General features: G+C 53.7%; 1 protein-coding gene and 1 long non-coding RNA gene across 2 annotated transcripts in view; one reads left to right on the top strand and one right to left on the bottom strand.

Annotated features, from left to right (window-relative positions):
* Positions 1-1,398: 1,398 nt before the first annotated feature.
* HNRNPL (heterogeneous nuclear ribonucleoprotein L) lies at positions 1,399-13,117 on the bottom strand. The gene is given in 15 exon segments (XM_034672711.1): positions 1,399-1,457; positions 2,045-2,140; positions 2,246-2,303; positions 3,006-3,207; positions 3,497-3,618; positions 4,678-4,809; positions 4,811-4,841; positions 4,843-4,957; positions 5,069-5,140; positions 8,537-8,609; positions 8,693-8,789; positions 9,610-9,695; positions 9,813-10,050; positions 10,642-10,760; positions 12,854-13,117. Coding segments are annotated over 15 exon segments (1,764 nt in total).
* A 393-nt stretch (positions 13,118-13,510) lies between these two features.
* The window catches only part of LOC109490908, a 17,438-nt gene continuing 15,866 nt past the window's right edge, over positions 13,511-15,082 (top strand). Inside the window, exon 1 of the long non-coding RNA XR_004629134.1 lies at positions 13,511-13,753. This is a non-coding gene — a long non-coding RNA (uncharacterized LOC109490908). The remainder of the gene's footprint in view (positions 13,754-15,082) is intronic.

Here is a 15,082-nt window from a genome sequence, read left to right as displayed (position 1 = left end):
ATTTTAAGAAATCTCTATACCCAACATGGGCATCAAGCTCATAACCCTGAGTTCAAGAGTTTCCCACTCCACGGACTGAGGCAGCCAGGCACCCCAGTGAGTATCCAGGTGCACGTACACGAACAAGGCACAGTGAACTGTCCTCACTTGTTCTCTGCAGACTGCCTCTTCCTTCCAGCATGAGTCAAGGTCCTTAAAGTAGGCTCCTTCCACCTATAGCCCCCCCAACCATACACACAAGTTCCCATCTACCACAATTGCAGAGTATCACATTGCTTTTTTTTTTTAAGTAGATACTGTGCCCAGCATGGAACCCAACACGGGGCTTGAACTCACAACCCTGAGACCAAGAGCTGAGCTGAGATCAAGTTATTGACGTCTTAACCACGTGCCCCAAATTGTTATCAGGCACCCCGAATTTCTTTTAACTCATGGATTCCACTGCTAGGAATTGACCTCCAGATCACTATCAGGGAAGCTGGCTTGAGGCATCTGTATGCATAGCAGTAGGGTTTATGGTAGCCAGAAACTGGATTTTACCTTTTGGACCAGAGAGACGACGACATCCCCACGAGATACTGGGCAGGGGTAAAGATGAGGAGGAAGCTGTGTGTGTGATGGAATACAGAACACTGTACAGCATAAAACATTTTGTTAAAACAAAAAACCAGAACTTTATGGGAGTGGGGAAACACACCAAAAAGTGTTAAATGGACTGGGGACCAGACCTTCACTTTTATCTATTTTCCACCTTATAAAAATGCAAGAATTTACTTGGCAGGATGAAAGCTCTTTTTTTTTTTTTTCCCCAGCACCATTTACTTTTTAAGTGACTCTCCAACTAGATTCGGCTTGCTTGGGCAGGGCCCATGAAGAACGCCACCAGCCCTCCCAAATTTTCCCCAACACACTCAATTCCTAGTAGCATTCCCAGGCTGGGCCTGTGTCTGCCCAGCGCCCGCAGCTATGTGCCGGCCTGCCTGCTCCTCAGCAGGAGACCAGGTGGGAGGGAAGCGGACACACCCTGGAATCCCAGGAAGCACAATGTTTATTTTCCAAACAATTTTATTGAAATGTGCCAAGAGTACACGGGCAGCACAAATGTATGAACAGGAAAAAAAAAAAATCACATGTACAGTAATTTTTTAAAAAGTGAAGGTTAATCTTGGGAGATATCAGGTCCCCTTCCCCTCCCCCTCCAGACTTCCAGCGTTTCCGTTATGGTTAAGCCCACTAACCTAGCATTTAAAAAAAGGAATACAGGAACTTTTGCCAAAAAAAAAAAAAAAAAAAAAAACACCAAAAACAAAACAGAAAAAAAACCCAGAAACAAAAAAAAACAGCATAAAGGAAAGAGAAATGTTTTCCTGCTCAGATGGGAATCTTCCTGGGCACCTATTAGGAGGCGTGCTGAGCGGTGGAGAAACACAACTTCAGAGTGTAAGGGTATGGACCATCTGCAAAGGAGAACAGAGAGGTTTGGCTGGGTCCCCCCCCTCTGGAGGCACCAACTACCCCAGCCCCCTCCATTTCTGCAGTTCAGCTGTGGGGATCTAACTGGTCACTGCCCAACATGAGACTTACAAACAAGCCCAACACTGAAGGCACTTCCTCTCCCCCTGCCTTCAATTCCATGGGGAATCCCATTCCCAGCTCCTCAGGGGACACAGGGCCCATGTGGGCAGATGTTCCCCGCTTGGCCAGATCAGCCCCTTTCCTGGGTACCATCTGAGCCAGCCTCTGCAACAGAACAGTGCTGGGTGTTTACTGGCAGCTATTGACGCACAGAACGCCAGCCCCTGGAGGACGAGTCTCAGTAATCCTCAGGCTGGCAGAGTGGGTGGCGGCAAGCAGCTAGGCTGGCCCTCCCTCCCATGGGGACCATCCGGCTAATCTCCTGGCGACCAGGTCCCGCCTGCCCATGTCGGCACCAGTGAAGCGATCTCTGGGGCCCTATGCTGATGGCAGGAAGGACAGCTCTGGCCTGAAGCCAGCCGACCATCAGGCCACAAGGGGCACGACTACAGGACACACAGATACTCACTTGGGTTTTTCATCTGGTAATGATTCAGGAAGCCCAAAGTCTCCAGGGCATCGCTCTTGGATTCCCACTCCAGCAGCCCAGAGGAGCTGCGTTCACCTGATCAGAACGAAAAGTCAGTTTTTGGCTGACCTGAGCAGGAAGCAGGGGGCCACCCACCTACAACCAAGGAATGGGGAAAGAAGGTGGGGGCAGTTTACTCACTTTTGCCTGAGAATACTTTCACAGAAGATGGCCGTTTCACTCCCAGCTCGTCACAGATCTGCAAGATAGAAAACAGATTCAGAAACAGGAGTACCATGCAGCAGGACTCCAGCAGCCTGTGACAGAGTACCTACATTTTTCTGGACTTTCTAAACTTTGATCACACAACATACTCTCTAAGGTGCCCCCCACCAAGACCCAAAAAAGGTTTAGAAACACCGCTCTTACTATGTTTCTACTACAGTTAACTATCACCATTATAGTAGAAACTGCTTTATAAAATCCCCATCTGGGCGTACTGGCACTAAACAAATGTTTGCTCAACCAAAGAGAACATCTCGGGCTGAACAATGTCTGAAGTCCAATCCTGCCAGTCAGCGCTCCTCCCCCACTCAATGCCCCAGTTTCCTCTGACGAGGCCTGAACAGAAGCCTCCCTTCTGATGTTATCTAGGCACGGAAGGGCCTGACTACGTGAATGTTTTGAGACTGGACTCTGTTCACCACTCTCACCCAGACAGGGAGAAACCTTTTCCAGCAAATAGCAGCCATCCTAGCTTGTCAACAATGCACACAGTACAACCAACTTCACTGTGCCTAGAGCTTTGGTGCCATTCTCAGCCTGTCTATCCTGGTCCCTGCTGCATCCCCGGGACCCAACCCAGGGCCTGGTAGAGCCATGGTACAATAGGTACTCGGAAAATAAATGGTTCATTCAGATGCAGATGACCGTGGTGAGGGACCAACTGCACTGCACCCACCTCGAAGAAGTTCTCCTCAGTCACCTCCAGAGGGGCATTGAAGAAGTGTAGCACATTGCTAGGGTGCTGGATGCGGTTCTTGGCTGCCTGCTCTGGAGTAGAGAAACGATTGTTCCTGGATTCGCTGAAGTCTTTATAACTGCAGGACCCGTCTTCTAGCCCGTAGGACTGCCCGGGCATGATGGCCGGTTGCTTGGAGACACTGTATGGGAAGGGGAGCTCTTTGTCAGACCCCAAGCCCTCCTGTCTGAAGACGGTGTGTGCCTCAGGGGACATTGCTCCACAGCTGAGGCGAGGCCAACACATTTCTTCCCACTGCTTCAGCTGAACGTCGGGGAACGTTCCCGCCACACCCCACTCCTGCCCCAACAAGCACCCAGCCTTGCTGTGCTCCTCTGCTGGGCCCTTTCCAGAGTGGCCCCATTCCACACTTCCCTTCTTCCCTCAGCTCCTCTCCAACACTCCTAAGCCTGAGGAGACTAAGTACCTACCAGACGTTCAGCTTCTGCCCGAACATGAAGTTGTTGTTGAGGTGAGTAATGGCCCGGTCCACAGCATAGCCATCAGCCATCTCCACCATGGCGGCCCCTGGCTTGCTTTTCATGAATTTCACCTTGAGGAGACCAATCATGATCAGTGCTCCTGCCCGGCTGCCTGGGACCTTCTCCCACCCCTTCTGAGTTAGTTAAAAGCGAGGAACTCCTGTCTCTAGGGCGAGGCTTCCTCATCTCCTCACTTGTGAATGAGGAATCAGGAGCACAGAGAAGTGCGTGTGACCCACAGGAAGGGCTCAGCGCACCAGGCTGTATTTTTCTCACCTCAGGACACGACCCACGAGTGCATCACTTAATGAAGCACAATAAAAACGGGGGGGGGGCACACTGAGAAAACAAAGCAGACACTGCCACCAACGTCTGTGAACAGATGCACATGTTCTACAGCGCGGCCCACGATGGGAAACACCACCGTGGGTGACAGTACTCAGGGCAGTGAACATGGTGACAGAAGCGCTGAAGCCAGCTTCTCTAGCACGAAGCCCTGCTTCCACATAAAGGTCTGTGAACCTGGGCAAGCTATTTAGCCTCTGTGCCTTGACTGCCCCAACTTGTCTCATCAAAGATTCTAGTTAACAAGCAAGTTGTTACGCATCAAGTCCTTTCCACAGCGCCTGGCACACGGAAAGCACACTTAACCTGTGCTACGACTGCCACTGCCGTTGACTCCTGGTTGCTAAGGCAGGGGCTGTGAGCTTGGAGGCCCCCAGGACTCGGCTGGGTTATGGAGAAAAAAGCCACCTGGTCAGAGGTGAACAGCCACCTGTCCCACAGGCAAGGCAGGAAGGCCCAGTGTTGCCAAATCATCTTAAGTTTTCTCAAGAAAATCCTCACACAATGATCTCTGGCCACAACAGACTTTCTGTAAATCACATTCCTGTGACGTTAAGTATTAGTACTTTTATATGAAGAAGTCCTGCTTAATGCCCCCCCGATGAAGAAACAACAACAAACCCACGGTGAGGACCAAACGAAACGTCTGCAGCCGGTCGCCTGCTTTTGTGAGTCACCCTCTCGGAACCAGCCTGCTGCTAGCCAGGCTCCTTCCCCCACCATGACGCACAAGGCTCGGCCCACTAGGTCTACAAAGAGAAGCAACGGACCTAACAGAGGCTCACCTTCTCCACATTGCCATACAAGCAGAAGACATTGAAGACCCGATCACAGTTCATCTTAGATTGATCCAAGCCATAGACCATGAGCACAGGGCTGTCGGCGTGAGGGCCATACTCGGGTGGTGGGGGAGGGGGTTGGGGGGTGCCCATACTGGGGGCCGTAGCGACGGGCCCCGACGGTGACCCCCCACTGGTGGGCCCATCCTTCTCCCTTCGTAGTGAGGTGGGGGGGGCCCGTAGCCCTCATCATGGTAATGGCTGTGGTACCCACCGTGGGGCCCTCCTGGGGGGTGGGAAGGAAAGAGAGGGAGGACGGGTGAGAATTTGCGCGGCGGGCGGCGGGCAGGGGCACATGAGCCACGGGAGTCCACGGAGGGGAACCCCCTGCCCTCACCATATTCTGCGGGGTGATCTCCCAGGAGAGGGGGCTGTCTCTGGCGTTTGTTAGGGTTGCTGCCAGGGTCACCTGTGGACAGAGCAAACAGTTAGAGGCTAACCTGGAAAAAAGGGGGTCACCCTCCTGACTAGGGGCTAATCTCAAAGACCTTCAGTTCCTGCAAGCCTGAGGCAAACCCACCCTTCCTCATCAGAGCTGCTGGGGCCTCCTTCCTGTGGCCTGACCCAGGGTGGGCATGAAGCCCAAGCCTCAAGGCTAGAGCCCACTTCCCGTCCCCTGCCCATGCCAAGTGGCTGGTTTCCTTTCTCTAAGAAGGATGAGGCCAGCTTCTGGGCTCGCTTTCTATCCTGCCCTGGCCCAAACTGGGAGCCCAGCTCTTGGGCCGTCGGGGGAACCTGCAGAGGCTACAGAAGCTGCTATGTTATGGAGGCCAAGAACAGATTTCTGAAACAACTCCCAATAAAGGGAGAGGAGTTAAGAGCAGAAAAACCACCAAGGAAAGGCAGGGCACAAAGATAAAATCTGGCCCCCAAAGTCCTAAGGTTCTAGGAGCTCTAGGTCCCACTCTCTAGGCCCCTTCTTTCTCAACCCTGGTCTTCCCTGCCACTCCCCCTTCCCTCCCCCACGTCACATCCAACCCGAGAAGAGGGACTGTGGGAAAGGACAAGCAGGGCAACATCAGAACCAGTTCAATTGAACAGTCATGTACAAGGCATTGACATTCTCAAACCCCGACAATGGCGCAGATCCACCCCAGACCCCCGCTGCAATTCATAGTCGCTACATGAATTTAGCGCTTGAGTGGCAGACACTGTGCGAAGCGCTTTACAGACATCACCGCTTCGGAAATTCCTCACAACAACCCTATGAGGTAGGTACTATTTTTAGCCCCGTTTTACAGATAAGGAACCTGAGCACTCAACTTTTAACTGAGCAGTTAAAAGACACTTTGGCCCAAGGTCACAAAGCAAAAGTCAGCGGCCGAGCCAGGATCTGAACCCAGGTCTGGCTGACTCCAAAACCCAGGGCTCGAGACCACTGCCCTTTCCTGCCACCCGGCCTGGGTTTTGTTTTCAACAATCAGTCATTACAAAGATGGAAAAGGGCTACTTACAGCAGAAGTACAGAGTACAATGTCCATTTGTCACAAAAAACAAATCTGTATTTTCTCTTACCATTGGACGCTTCAACAGTGAGTTAGCACAGTTCTGAAAGATGGCGTCCCATCAAACATACACTGCGACCCTGCATCACATGGTTTTACAGTCATAAATACAAGTTACGGTACACATCCGCTACAATTTTTTTTTTTTAAGAATTGTTTTAAAAGTCAATGTTTCGATTAAATCAAAAATGGCTCACAGATGTTCTGTCCTCAGAAGATACCAGAAAGTGGAAAATAAAGGTGTATGAAGTGGGTAGTGTCCCTCCGTGTTGTCAGCTCCTCACACTGTGTGCTGCAGTGCGGTGCTTCTGGCTGTGTAGCGCTCCGTGTGCGTGTCTCCTGGGTATGAAGTGTGCCAGTGGCCCCACTATGCCCGCGCTTTGGCCTTGGGAGCGCGCGCGGTTACCCGCCAGCAGGTAACTGTGTACCTCTGAGCTGTTTGGCTGTCTGGTTTTAGGTCTGTTTTGGTTTTTTTGATTTTTTTTTTTGTTGTGGTTTAAGTTTTTTTTTTTTTTTTTGGTTTCTGATCTCCAGTTGGTGCAGATAATGTTGGCAGCCGATGACTGCAGAAAAAAAATATCAAAACAGAAAAGAACAAAAAAAAGGCCCTCCCCAAACCAAAGGACTTAAAAAACAAAAAACAAAAAAACAACCCATATGGCGAGGAATGGAGAGAGGATCCTATTGTCTTGGAGGCCCATGGAATCTACTTCAGTCTATGAACGTTCTCCGAAAAGAGCGCCGCTGGCTGGCTGGGAGAGCTCTGTTCTCTGTGTTTCCTACTTCTGTGTACATTCTCGGGTTCAAGTTTGCTTGGATTTTGACTTTTTTTTTTTTTTAATGTTTAATAAGAAAGCAGTGTCTGCTGCCATGTTGCGTCTCTTTCTCTCTTTGTCTCTGTCTGCCTCTGTCTCTGTGCTTGTAGCTGTTCCTTGGAGCGCGGTGTGGTGTTCTTGATGTAGTGAGCTCAAGTCTGCGGCTGTTTCTGGGGACGTGGTGCAGGCTGCGTGTTCTGTTCTCTCCAGGAAGAGCTAGTGCTTTCTACCCTGTGTGTTGGTGAGCAATGTGCAGAGGCAGAGCCGCTGAAGTATGGTTCCCGTGGGTGGCGAAGCACCGCCCTCACTCCAGGCCACCTCCTCAGCTCTCGTTTTTGCCCCCCAGTCTTGGGGCGGCCAGAGCTGAGAGGCATCAAAACCAATGCACAGCCAGCCCCTGCCACTAGCCCCTGCCGGTCTGCACATCTTCTATTTATGTTCCTTGGAGAAGAAATGGTTGGTTGCCATGTTTCTGTTAGCGGTCATGTAATGCCATTGCCCGCTCTGGTACATTCACTCGGTCACCAATTTGCCTCTGACCTCTGGAGGGGCGGCCAGGCCCACAGCGCCCACCGTGAGGGTCCTGGGGAAGAGTCTAGCCCACCCTGCCCACTGCTTCCCAGCTGCGAGGGCGAGCAAGACAGGCCCGCTTAGGAATGGGGGCCTTTGGCCTCCCAGGGCCCGTGAGAGGTCAGCAACCGGCCTCCTCCCTCAGCCCGTGGCCTAGTCCGACGTATCAGACCAAGACAGACAGAGATGGACGGTCTTGCTGAGGGGGTGCCGCTGCTTTTCCAAAGGCAATCCTTGACCTCTCCCTCCTATCCAAGGCAAACCATTCTTGACAGAGTCTAGAAGGGGGTTGTCCGTTTGGGCCCCCCGCAGAGATGTTGAGTCCCCGCTACAAGGGAGGTGAGGCGTGTCCGCCCTGCTCCAATCCAGGGTGTCTCACCTCCACAAGGTCAACTTGCTCAAAGGCTCTGCTCCAAGGGTCTGGGCGCCCTCGTCACCTCCCCAGTCTGCCCCCGCCCTTCCCCCAGCAGACCCTCTGGATAGTGGCGAGCAAAAGAACCATTCCTGGCCCAGCGAGAATGGAGAGTCAGTGACCCTAGGCAGGCTCCTAGAAGGACAGCAGCAGAATCCATCTGGGAGCTGCTACTGGTTTATAAACCATCGCCACATCCTGTGTTCAGCGAGGCCCTGCTCCCCAACCCGTCCAAGCCTCTGCCCTGGCTCTACACCCTCAGCCACGTCAAAGGGCCCCCAGCAGCAGCTTGAACCTACAGAGGCCCCCTCATTCACCCTCTCCCACTGAAGCATCTTTTCCAAGAGCTGACCGTGCGCCCCCCCCCCCAACTGCCTCCCGGCCCTCCCATGTCCACAGGGAGCCCAATGGCATTACATAACCCTGAGCCCCGGTCTATGAAGTGCACTAGTCGAGTGAAGGCAAGGCGGGTGTGTTTAGAACAAAGTGGCCATCAGGATTACCTTGTCCACTGAGATTGGGGTTTGTGTAGTCCCAAGTATCCTGATCGTTCTTGAACACATTCAAACGTGTGGGCTGCAGGGACAAGACAAAGCTTGAAATCAGCCAGGCCCCAGCTCATCTGGAAGCTGACAAGGGCAGTCATTTCCTACACCTACCTTCGCATATTCAATCTTCAGAGTGCAACAGCCCGAGTAAATGTCAGCCCCATTGAGTGAGGCCTTGGCCCGCTGGGCACTCTGCACAGAATCAAACGTGGGTGAAGTTAAGGAAAGCCCCGAACAGGTGCTCTTTGAAAAGGGCTTCAAGTAGTCCCAGAAAGGGAGGATGAAGGAGCACCCAAAGACCATACTGCATGTGAGCTTTGGGGTTAGTTCACTGCCCACAGTCACTAGCCACTCGCATGGAAAGGGGCTGGAGTGCTGCCCTGGGTGGACACTCACTGTCCAGAGTTCCTCTGTCATCTGCACTCCCAACCCCACCAGCTCAGAGGTGGCGGCCAACTCCCTCTGCCACCACCCCAGGCTTTGCCCAGTCCTCTCCCTCTCATGCTGTGCACTGTGACTAAACCCGCACAAACTCTGAAACATCAACCGGATGATGCTCCTGCCCAGAACTCCCGTCAGGGGCTTCCCACCACACCCTGACCATGTGCTTCACAGCACTGCCTTGGATGCCCTGCTCACTGCTTCCAATGCCGGCAGTGAACTCTCTCCCCCTTGTCAGCCGTGAAGCCTTCTGCTTTCTCCAACACTATGCTCCTGCTCCCGTGAGGACCTTTACAGAGACCGGTTCTTCTGCCCTGAATACCAGCTCCTATCTCCTCATGGCAACAGGGTATTACCCTGCCGGATCTGCTGGTCGCTACTCCCCTCCCTGGCACTTTAGACTCTGAGCTTTCATACTACACCCCAGACTGTTCATTAACGATCCCTCCCATCAGACTAGGGGCTCTAGGAAGGGATCTGGCACCTGGCAGCCATCAGGAGCTCCGTGATGGTTGAAAGGATGGACCCCTGCAGAGCTTTGTGAGAGCCCCCACCTCAAAGAACACCCCTTTCCCAGCAAAGGATATTCCACCATGGCCTGGACTCCATTCTTCCGGAAAATAACAATTCTCTGGACAGGACCACAAGGGTTGCAGATAGTATAAAGAACATCCTGTAAAAAGCACACAGCCAAGATGAAAGGGCACTGGCAGGTCAATCTGGCTCGGGAGAGGATAAAAGGAAGAGAGAGCTCACAAAAGCATCTAAAAGAAAGCGTGTTGGCACGCACCGTGGTAATGGAATAGATTGGGTTCAGGATGGTGAAGAGAAGCACACTGTTGACACTCCGGGAGTCATCCGAGTCCCCGGGGCGGGAGATCTTCTGGCTGGTAGAGTAATTGACAAAAGCTGGGTGGCCAGCAATGTAGATCTGGTTGTCGGCTGCGTAGTTCACAGCGTTGCAAGCCCCCAACACGTCTTCAAACTCCACCAACGCTTGTCTCTTTTTAGGCATTACTACCACATAACTGGCAGAGAGAACACATGTTTCAGTCCTCTCAGGAACAGAGACAAGAGTATGACGTTCAACTTTCCCTGAATGGACTCATCTCTCTGGACTCCTCTGACCTGAACACCCTGCACCCTAAGTGGCAAAACAGGCAAGAGATGTAGCTGGGGCATCAACTCCTCTGGGAAGCCTTCCTTCCTGAATCCTCCTCCCTTGAGTCAGATGCCTCCCACGGTCTCCTGGGCTTTCCTATCACAGTATTGATCACTCTGGGCGGGCAGCTGTCTGGGAGGAGCCCAAAAGCTTCATTTGCTACTGTATGCCCAGTACCTAACATGTGACGATAATACTCGATAAATGAGAGAACGCACGCTAGAAGCTAGAAGAAAAAAATCAAAGAAAAGGAAAACAAAACAAAACAAAAAGACATGGAAGTTGCTATAACCTAACCCAACCTATAATGGTAAAATCCAGGAGTGGAGGAGTCCCAGGACCTAGCCAAAGGACCCTGGGCCAAACTGGCCATGCCACTCCCAACCAAAAACTAAGGACGCACAGGACACCAAGGAGTTGACTTCTATGTCCAACCCATAGTCTCTGGGCGGAGTACCTGATGGGTCCAAATTCCTGCAAGGCCTCCACAAGGTCAGCTTCCACCACACCGTCAATCAGGCCCCTGATGTGGACAACTGGGGAGGCAGGGGTTTTGTGTGGGTCATCGTAGTTCTCCTGAGAAAGGAAGCAAGAACATAACTTCATTTTCTGCTGTACAAGATGGTGGCCCACTGCCCTCTGTGCTGTTGGAGACCCAATCAGATAAGAAACTTAAGTGTCGGGGCGCCTGGGTGGCATAGCGGTTAAGCGTCTGCCTTCGGCTCAGGGCGTGATCCCTGCGTTATGGGATCGAGCCCCACATCAGGCTCCTCCACTATGAGCCTGCTTCTTCCTCTCCCACTCCCCCTGCTTGTGTTCCCTCTCTCGCTGGCTGTCTCTATCTCTGTCGAATAAATAAATAAAAAGAAACTTAAGTGTCACACAGGGCAGACAAGGGATGGCAATAACAAACCAATCACCCCAAAAGGATTTCGGGCCAGCAGAGCTCAGGCCCCGAGTGGGTGGCCACTTGCCTATACCTCTTGCTGTAGCTTCTGAGGAAGGCAGAATGGAAAACAAGGCATGCCCCATACCTTACATTCCTCTTAGAATTTTTCTCTTCCCACTGGTCAAGGAAACGGGTGGGGGGGGGGAAGATTGGGATGGAAAGGGGACAGCACTGGCAGGAAGGGCTCAAACAGTTTTCTGCTGCAGTCTTAATCACAACATTCTCTTTGCTCTTTCCCTTGTGTTAACAAGCCCAGCCAAGCATTACTGTTCCCACCACTCACCCCCAGGATCAGTCATGGTAAAAAAGCCCATGCCGCAGAAGCTGTGAAAGCCACTTTAGTCTTTAATCACCCACCAAAATCTGTGGTGGAAAATACTGCCTAGGCTAGACTACGGAAAATCAAAATGAGAAACGTCCCTCAGAAAAAAAAGAAACTCCAACCCGTATCACTAAAAACCAAGATGGTTCCCTCACAAGTATCTTTCCACCCACACAGAGAGAAGCCTCTGGGAATCAGGAGGAAAGTAACTTTCTCCATGTCTCCTGGGCTCTGGGCCCAACCTCCTGTTTGAGAGCCACCAAGCAGAAGTCCATGGAACAGGGGCAGAATTGGATTCTATTTCAGGAATGAGCCACACAAACCACAGGAGGCACACCCGCCTGATGGTTACCAGCTCGGCGGTTTGGAGTTCCATAGCCCATAAATTCTAATCCCAGCCCCTCCCCCATCACTAGCTGTATGATCTAAACAAATTTACCTCAGCTCTACAAGTTCCGAATTATAATACCATCCTGTACCTCATACAAAAGATTTAGTCGGAAGATTTAGTTCAAGTAGTTTTAAAATGTGTGCAACAAGGGCTGCCGCGTTAAAACACTAGAAATCACAGCTACTCCTGCAAATGGCTGAACAGGAGAGGAGGAGGAAGGAGGGAATGGGTTCCAAGCCAGGAGGAACAAATGGTGGTCCTTTCCGACTAGGAGACCAAAGATCTCGAATCCCTTTCAAAACGCCCACCCTCAGGGAACATTTTGGTTCACCAAACCAACTGCACCCAGTTAACCCTAGGATATTTATTGTAAGCGAACTTGTCATGGTTCCGAAGCTTAGTTCAATTCCCAAACGGCAAAAAAGGCCTTTCACAAGCCCCTTTCTTCCGGTTTTCAAAGCCCACAAAAATGGGGACATATTCTGTTTTGGGGGAATATCCCCAAATTAGATCAACTCCTGTACCGACACAAACCATGACGTTATAAAGATTAAATAGCGATCGGCCAGATTTCCCCACTCAGGCGCGGAAAAGGCCACCACCCACCCGTTCCCGCTCACGCGATGCCCCCCCCCGCTCGCCCACGAGGCCCAAGCAGAAGTGCGCTTGCGCGTAAGGACAGTGAATTAAACGATAAAGGGGAAAAAAACGGCCCGGCCGCGTGCCCGGCCCCACACGCCAGCCCGCGGCGCCTGCGCACTGCGCCACCCGCAACGCGAGCTCCTTCCTCCGCCTCCCACACCCCCAGCTCTGAATACCGCGCACGCGCAAGCTCCTGTCCTCGCGCAAACCCCGCCGTTTGCCCAACGCCTGCCCCTCCCCCACCCCGTCACGGCGTGAGGGCCTGGGCGCGTGCGCAGAGGCGCCCCCCCAAAATGAAAACCCTCAAGGTGGAAATTTTTCCGTCCCTTCCCGGCCGTCCCCGACACCTAGGGCCCTGGCCTCACCCCGCCGCCGCCGCCCGCCGCCCCGGCTCCTCCACCGCCGCCGCCGCCGCCTCCGTGCTGGTCGCCAGCGTTGTCCGTCTTGAGCCGCTTAGGGGCTCGGCCGCCCTCACTGCCGCCGCCGTAGTAGCGGCCACCGCCGCCTCCGCCGCCCGCCGCCGCCATCTTCACCATCGCTCCCGACCGCCTCCGCTGCTCGTCCGGCTGCTGCCTCTGCTCCAGCCGCCGACGCCGCTTCTCCGCCCGGGGCAGCAGCCTCCGCGACATGGCGGCGCAGAACCCGCCTCCCCCCGCCTCTCATTGGGGGAGGGACACGCCCGTCACCCGCCGCCCCCACCCGATAGGGGGAGCCACTGGTCCCGCCAAGGGGGGAGGGGAAGCCTCCGCACGCCTTGCGCGCCTATTGGGTACAGCCCACGCCGTTCTGCAGACGGGCCCGCCCTCGTTTGTCTGGGACACTCCTTATAGGCGATCGCTTTCTGCCAGTCATCTGGCTGACCCCGCCGCCTTAAAATAAACTCCAATTTGATAGGTCGGATTTCTGGCACAGCCTGGCCTTCCTTGGGGCACCTGATAGGAACGACGCTCCCCACTCGCCCCGAAAAGCCCCGCCTTCTTCCCACTTTCACTGGCTTCCTCACTAATCCATCAAACCGAAAATTCTTAGTGTTCAGTCAAAACGACTACCTTCTCGCGCCACTCCGCAAGGAGAAAAGGAAACCCCTCCCTTTTGCCTCTCTCCAGTGGTTATTGCAGATGCCCATCTTCTGCGTCTCTACCCGATTAGTCAATGAAGAGTGGAAAGGGTCGTAGGACCACCGGTCGTCTCTGATTGGGTGAAAAAGGAAAGCCCGCCCCAAGTCGGCAGGCACTCTTTTGGCGCAGTCTAGGAAGGGATCCGAGGTGAGAGCGCAAGCGCAAATAGGCTTTCGGGCGTCTCTGGAGGCGGGGTCACCCTCTAAACCAGCGGAGGCCTGGCGAACCCAAAGTATTTATTGACATGCTGTGTGTGGTGTCGGGGGGGGGGTGTTATAGCGAGGCAGAGGGGCAGCTGCCAGTGAGGCTCTGTCCCCACCTCTATAACTTATTATTCTCCACCTCGAACACCCACAACGCCGGAGCAGTTTTAATAACCCAAACTCAACCCTTTCAGTAGAAAACCATTTGCCGCTGCCGAGGGTCTTCGGACCCTGTCAAGTTCGCCGGCGTCCTTTCACCGCTCCGCTCCACCTCTAAATTCAGCCATAAGAGCGCCTTTCAGTTTGCACAAAGGGAAGGACCTTTCATGCACTTCTCGACCTTTGCCCGTGCAGGCCCTTCCATCTAGAATCCTTTGTCCACCACCCCTCCTATCGGAGGAATCAGTCCTCGTGTCCACCCAGCAGTCTCAGCTCTGAAGAGCCTTCCTTGTCCCAACTAGTCCCGATCCCTAGCCTGCCGTGTGGTAACCCCTGACCGCTCAGGCCAGTGGTATTCACGCGACAGCCCTGATCTCTGCGGCTCGTCACAGTCTCGTGACTCTTTTTCCGGCGGGGAAGTCCTGTGTGGGTAAGGGAGCGGTGGTCCCTCCCTCAGCCTTAACGAGGCCGGCCCCCTACCAAGCACCAGCCACAGCACCCGGCACAGCGCTCGCGCTCCTGAAAGGGGAGTCCTGGTGTTCTAACTGTCCGGCGGGCCTGCCTTCCCTGGGGACGGGGTAGAGAGACCCTGAAGATAACGCCCTCCCTCGGTCTCTAGGGTCCAACGACGCCCAACAGCCGGAACCTAGGAGCGGGGCCGGGGGCTGAACCAGGTTCCCGCGTTATGGGGCTGCCTCTTGGAGATGGGAGGGGAGACACTGCACTTAGGACAGAGTCGTGAGAAATAGGGGCGACTCCCCCAAAGATGCTTCGGAATCTTCAGAGGGGGTTCCCGAAATAGGATCCCTCATCGAAACTAAGTTTGAAATGGGGTCAGTGGCGCTGAGAGAGTGGGACAGGACTGGTGGGTTTCGCAGATTTGGGGAGATAAGAAAGTTGGAAGCGGGCTGACGGGAATCTAAATCAGTTCGCGGTCACGCTGGGAAGATCCGAAAAGGCAGGCGGAACACAGATGCGGGGTCGGCGCAGTGCCTTCGACACGTGATCCGTGCGACGGAAGGAGGCGGGGCGGGTCCCACTGAAGGGCGGGGTCGCGAGGTCCAGACGTCAGAGGAATGCGGTGGGGGGAGGGGGGAGAGGGGCCCCTCCCCTA

The sequence above is a fragment of the Ailuropoda melanoleuca genome, chromosome 12 (assembly GCF_002007445.2).
Source record: "Ailuropoda melanoleuca isolate Jingjing chromosome 12, ASM200744v2, whole genome shotgun sequence".
NCBI lineage: Eukaryota > Metazoa > Chordata > Mammalia > Carnivora > Ursidae > Ailuropoda > Ailuropoda melanoleuca.
This window is presented reverse-complemented; position numbering and strand designations above follow the sequence as displayed.